This window comes from Malus domestica, chromosome 05 (genome assembly GCF_042453785.1).
Source record: "Malus domestica chromosome 05, GDT2T_hap1".
Taxonomy (NCBI): Eukaryota; Viridiplantae; Streptophyta; class Magnoliopsida; order Rosales; family Rosaceae; genus Malus; species Malus domestica.
The window spans coordinates 18,456,515-18,463,125 of record NC_091665.1 but is presented as its reverse complement, the minus strand read 5'-3'; the positions used below and the strand labels follow the sequence as shown (position 1 = coordinate 18,463,125).

The following is a 6,611-nucleotide window of genomic DNA, read 5'->3' as shown; positions in this document are numbered from 1 at the left end:
ACAACGTGAATCACATGCTGGTCGCATGATCAGTTATTGTGAGAGGCGCGTTGCCTAGAACTGGAGATTTACTCGAGGAAAACCTTTTTTGCTTCATTGTAGATTGAAACTCCTTGAAAGTGACAGCAATTCTGCAGAACGAAATTTTATTCTGTTGGCTCCAAGGTATAGCAATAGACTGCATTCGACCTGCGCCGATTATAAAGCATTCTTGTTTTGCCTTTCAGATGAAAATTCAGATTACCAATTCCCTTCATAACTTCAGGATTTCGAGCAAGTTTTTGCGACCTATCCACCAACATATACAAATGATTCGAACAAGTTCAAATCTAGAATAAAACAACACGTAACTGCCGCGTGAATTAAGGGAAAAGGCCAAAGAATAACAGAATCATCTAGGTTCGCAAAATTCTGGTTCAGAAACTCCCAGTTTTATAAACAGTGGGGAGAAAGAATGCGCACATTTGAAATTTGGAACATCCGTCTATGCTGTAAGACAACTACCAAACTAAGAGTATTAGACTATACACAATTAGTACCACCACATCTAATCAATCGCATCTTCATTTGGGGTCTCGGTGAGATCTCTCTCTTTTTCCGGTACAACTGGAGGAGCTCTATCTTAGTACGGTGATGGAGGATAAAGTCCAGGAAAAGGATCTGATTGAAAAGTGTACAACAGAAAATTAGTATTTGATGAATCATATTAGCAGCCAGAAGTAAGACACAGAAAAGGAAATAAAAACGAAGAAGGAACTTACTTGGAGGATAGGGTGAGGATTGTGGGGGTGGGGGATATGTTGAAGTTGGTGGGTATGGTGCGAGAGGATAGGAAGATGGAGTATGGCCATACGCCGCTGGATTGGGACCATATGGAGATGGTGGATACCCTGCTGAATTAGGCAAGTATGAAGGATAGGGAGATGGAGCTGGGTAGCCTGCTGGCACTGGTGGGTAAGGTCCAGGCGCTGGTGGTGCATAATGACCTGCAGGTGGGGGGGCTGAATATAGATGAGCTTGTGATGCATGTGGTGCTCCATATGGTGCTGCAGACGGAGCATAGCTTGATGTCGGTTTCTGCAGTAACCCAAACACAGTAAGGACAGATAATTAACATGACTATACAAGACTGTTCAAAAGTCACCGGTTATATTGAGAGGGTGCAATTTACATTGGTCTTCGAATAATGCATTATGAGCCGCACTTCTCCTGCATATCTACTATGAAAAAGAGTTTGTGTCAGAAGTCAAACAATTTCAAAACACAGCAGAATACATCTAAGTATAGGACGATTTGTTTAATGAACCTTCTAGATGCAAAAACCAATTCCATGCTTTTGTAAGAAAGGAAAATCAAAACTGGTACTCAAAAAGGATGAAATGTACTGCAAGATATTCTATCAAATTCCCAGCCCTTTTCTCTTCTTTAGCCCAAATTGTAAATTACTACTCTACTTAATACGAGGGATATATTGCACAGTTTTTAACCCCATATCCTAGCCTACCCCTCCTAAGGGGTCTCTCAATACACCAGACAAGGAAGGAAAATTAATTCCCTCCTTTTTTTGTTCGCCCTTTTATTTTACAGAATATAAAAAATAAGATGGTGAATGATTGCACAGCCCGTGTTTGAGCTGTCCGAGAATTGATAGATGGAACACAAAACCACGTGAAAGTAATTTGAGTGAATATTGAGTGGAGACTTCACGAACAGATGACACAGAAATAGCATCGTCAATTAGGGACATCAATCTACTTGGGGCATGTCTCATTTAGGCCACTATCAGCTCCCTAATGTTGCAGCATAAACACGAGTGCTTACACATAATTCACGCAATGTTTGCTCCTAAAACAAACTCATGGACTTGCATGATCTAGTCATAATCCAACAATGAACAGCTGTTTCTTCGCCTAATGTAATGCAAACCCAAAATTAATCTATCTCATCATGAAAAATAAATATGAAGGACCAAATCAAGGGATGTAATATTGGTTAAGTTATCTACAGCTTCAGATACATGGTTAACACGAACAATCCAGTTGGGAAGAAAAAGGAAATTCATGCATGAAGATCATTGACTTGAGCATGCATAGTACACACAACCACCTCCTTTTCGGATAATTTGAATTAATTAGAGATGGAACAAGGTGCAACAACAATTTGCTAACAGAAACATAGGAGTTTGGATATGTTAAGAATTCTGGAAAATGAACATCCAACTAGAGCGGCAGGCTTAAAATAAAGTCATGTTTTAAAAATAACACCTATATGCAACCTGATTAGTATGCCTTACAATCCAACCACTCACATTATAGTAGCATTAGAACAAATAAAAAGCAATGAGATCAAAGTTATTGGAGTTACCGGCCATGTTTAGTCTGAAGCGGCCATGCGCTGTCGTCATAATCCTGAGTAAGAACCTTCTGAAGTTGAACCCTAAAAGTCATGACACACCAAATAACCCAAATCAGCAAACTCAAAAATTCAGAATAACCAAAATGGTCTCAAAGAAAGCCAAAATCGAGATGTTGACGTATATGGGTTGAGAATTTCATACTTTCCCCCGCCAATGAAGTCGTCCGATGTGACAGTGTTGCTGTTCCAGACCATAACATTGATTTCCCTAAGACCTTCAACCAGTGGAAACACGAACTTCTCTTGGAATGTGGGATGTTTACCGCCGTCTATACCAATAATTACAACATGGATATGAGTACAAAATTAGATCCAAATCTCCAGATTGCAAGAACAACAAAAATTGAAATTTAGGCCAACTTAACCAAGCAAACAGGGCTTAAATCCGAAATTACCTGTGCATGTTCTGGTGCGGTGCTTGGTGTTAGCATATTCAAGACAGACATATGGGTCCTGCCGTGAAATCCATTCCGTATCTCTCAATTTGTTACAACCAATAACTGCAGCACCAACAGATAATCAAAACCCACATAAAAAAAACTCAGAATTTTGAATAACAAAAACAGAAACAGAAGATAAAGAAGAAGATTTTGATGGGCTTTCTTGAATTTTTCTAAAAAATTGTGTATTTTGGCACAAAAAAATAATGGGAAATCGAAACCATACCAGTGACTTCAAGAAGCTGGCCTTGAATTCCAGAAATCGACATGGAGGAACAGTCGGGAGGAAACGATGAGTAGCAAGGTGCAGACGAATAGGAAAGATGAAAGTTGAAATCTTGGCATGTATCTCGTTCTAACAGCTCTCGTCCTTTTTTATACAACCCCTAATCCGCGTACTTTATTTGTTGAATTTTTATTACTTTTTATTAAAATGGTAAGCACCGTTCTTGGTTGCCTAAATTAATAGACACGGTTAATGGTGGTTCCAGGAGGTTTCTGTGGTGTTTCGTTTTCCGGTTTCTGTGACTACGAGGAAGGGAACAAGAGACGGCGCCGTAAATGGATGATATCTCAGTTTCACACGCGACGGAAAGCGCGTGGAATTAGCAAGACTTAAATAGATTTTGTTCCAAACCAATCGGGATTAAGTCTCAGTTTTTCACGATTGGTTTTCCTTGCATGGCTAATTCCTTCTACTTAGGAATTTAGGATATAGGACAAAGGAACTTATTATCATTATGGGTGATTGCTCGTTTTCATGAGGACAAGGTTTATATTTGAGACTTAGTCCCGAAGAATTTTTTGTAGGCGTAGAGTTGTTCCGGTCGCGTGGCATTGCAAAGGGACAAAAGAGCATGTCTAATAATAAAATGACAACGTGTTTAGATAAATACAAGTTCATTCTCAAATTTGAACACATATTAGTTCATAATAGAATTACTTTAGCAAAAACAACCCAACTGAAATTTTCCTTTACGTCATCAACTGAACATGGAAAATATGAACAATGGTTGTTGAAGAAGGTCTTTAGGTCAATCTCACGGGTAATAATTGTTGAACGAAGAAAAAATAGATGAAAAACACAAATGCAATATTCTTATTTCTTAGAGCAATACACGATAACGAAGTTTTAGTCGCATTCAGGACATTCGTTTCTTAGCTAAAAGTTTCTAGGTGATCCTAGAGATTAAATTTTAGACTATTTTTTATAGGCTACATGATGTGGCGATTGATGGTTGGACTCCTCCTCAACCGCCAGGTGGTCTAAAATTTTGATCTGTCTAACATTTTCAAAGTTTAAGTACTATATTTTTTGCACGCGTGTTTCTAATGGACTGCTGATGCTTGTTTTTACGCATAAAAATATCGTGTAGTATTTAATTTATTGACTTTTCTAACAAAAAAAACAATACCAAGTGATTTTTTATCTTTCTTATTGTTATTGTATCGTTGTACAAATTTAAAGAAATCAACACCAAAATTTTTATTTATTTGTTTTCTTCAAATTGCTACTTAATCTCAATTTGCCGATATATTATAATTTTCAAGCTATTCCCACTCATTTCGCACACTGAGTTATGCCACTTGACTTGGTTATTGTCTTGTCTCCTTTGAGAAAGACTTAGATGGATAAGCACCATCACGTAGCGTTTTGATTAATTAATGTATTGATACGTGTAAAAAAAAAATTTACATAATAATATATTATTAAACTAAAACGATACGGTCACAGAACTTGTTGCATATAAATTGTTTTCCACCCCTTCCAATTTAGGTAAAAACAAAAAATACTTGTTTAGGTTAGGTTGGGCCCCACTTCGCATCCACTTGGAATTGACTCAGCAATATAAAGGGGGATATAAGAATCTGTTTGGACCCGATTTTACATCATCGGCCCAAGCGATCGAGGCCGTTGAGTGGGCATGATTCTCGACTGCTAGTTGAGAAGGTGGAGATAATTTGATTATTAAAGGATAATATTATAATTATCTTTTAATATGAATTATCTCGGTATTTTCTTAAACCAGATAAATAGAATGCGATTCATATCTTGAATAAGCAGTACAATTCGGATTGATTTGGGATGCCTGACAGCACTTGGAAGTAAAATGAATTTAAAATTCGTTTGATCAGAATGATGATGGCTATTGTGGATGAGGTGAGGATGAGATAGGAGACCTAAGGGGATGTTGTCAAATGAAGTAAATTGATGATGGACATGGCATGTATGCCGTGTTAAAAGTTATCAGCCATATATATATATATAGATATATATATATAGATATATATATATATCTATATAGATATATATATATATAGATATATATATATATATATATATATATATCTATATAGATATATATATATCTATATATATATATCTATATATATCTATATATATATATAATTGACGACATTAGGTCTGCCAACACATTGGAAAGGTGCAAACTTTGTTATATATATATATATATATATATATATATATATATATATATATGTATGTATAATTGACGACATTAGGTTTGCCAACACATTGGAAAGGTGCAAACTTTGTTTTGTGTATATATATATATTGGGTGGTTGATTAGATGGACGTTACCCAAGTATGCAGATTATCTTGGATTCGATGAGATAAGATGAGTTTTAATAGTTTGGGAGTCTTTTTCAGCTTATCCACCAGTGCGTATTCATCACTATAAATACAGAGTCGCAGGCAACGTTCAAGGACCTCCAATTCAACACACAACTGCCCTGCGCAAATTCTCTCAACAACTGAGATTTTTTTTATTTTCTTTTTTCGCTGACACATCTTCCGTTGGCATCAACAGCACTGTGAAAGCAACCGGTGATATCTTAAGTCGGCATAGATAGCTCTGTCACCGTAGAATCAGCCGATCTCGCAGCATCTTCCGTTGGCATCAACAACACTGCGGCGAGGACGGTTGATTACCTATCCAAGTCTCGGTCGAGAAGGATTTCTGAATCCTTATTGGTCGAGGTCATCTCATCAGCCTTCTCGGTGAAGTGAGGTGTTACAAGTTATTACATTCGGCACATTGAAAGCCGAATTTGATATTGAACTTTGTAAGAATAGTAGCCTTGTCTTCAGGTTTGAGAACCCAAGAGGCCGAGACGTGTTCCTTCCTTGGTCGCAATCGCAAGACGCAGAAGTCAGCCGCGCGCCCAACGCAACATCAAAAAATTTACTCCTCGGCCGAGCTCAGCCGACGAGTTGGCACGCCCCACATTCACCGAAGGACGTAGTTAGCTTATAGATTACTCGGCCTGCGTGCCACGTAGGTTTGGTAGTTTTTAGGGTCAACAGAATCATAAGATAAAAATGGAATGTGCAAGAAATGATCGAGCTGACCTTGTGCTTAGAGATTTGGAGTCATTTCTCCACTCGTTCATCATGTTTGGAACTTGCCAACTTGGAGAATCCATTTGTTAAAGAAAAATAATTTAATAGCAAGCCAAATGATATATACAGGTGTTGATTCTAAAAATTACAAGAGTTACGTTGCGCGTAGGTTGATAATTACTGAACTATGTCCTTCTTGTTGATGCGGGCTTGTCAACTCGCGACCGAGCTCGGTTGGGCGAGTAAGATGATAGATGGCGTGGCGATGAAATACGCTACTGACTTCTGCACCGAGCGACAACAGTCGAGGAAGGAAAACCTCTTGGCCTAGGGTTCTGGAAACATGAAGACAAGGTTGCCATTACTTTGAAGTCAATAAAGGTTTGGCTTTC

At 37.9% G+C, this 6,611-nt stretch overlaps 1 protein-coding gene across 2 annotated transcripts; it reads right to left on the bottom strand.

Annotated features, from left to right (window-relative positions):
* Positions 1 to 383: 383 nt before the first annotated feature.
* On the bottom strand, positions 384 to 3,527 carry LOC103405699 (protein SRC2 homolog). Of its 2 annotated transcripts, none has more exons than XM_008344725.4 (7): positions 3,082 to 3,527; positions 2,811 to 2,915; positions 2,558 to 2,684; positions 2,365 to 2,436; positions 1,172 to 1,220; positions 762 to 1,077; positions 384 to 660 (listed from the first exon to the last, which is right to left on the bottom strand). In XM_008344725.4, the coding sequence occupies exons 1-7, from the start codon at positions 3,122 to 3,124 to the stop codon at positions 623 to 625; spliced, it is 750 nt and encodes a 249-aa protein (XP_008342947.3). In that variant the 5' UTR covers positions 3,125 to 3,527; the 3' UTR covers positions 384 to 622. The 2 variants fall into 2 exon arrangements, with proteins under 2 accessions (XP_008342947.3, XP_008342948.3); XM_008344726.4 differs by having other exon boundaries at positions 1,172 to 1,217; positions 3,082 to 3,489.
* Between the last annotated feature and the right edge of the window lie 3,084 nt (positions 3,528 to 6,611).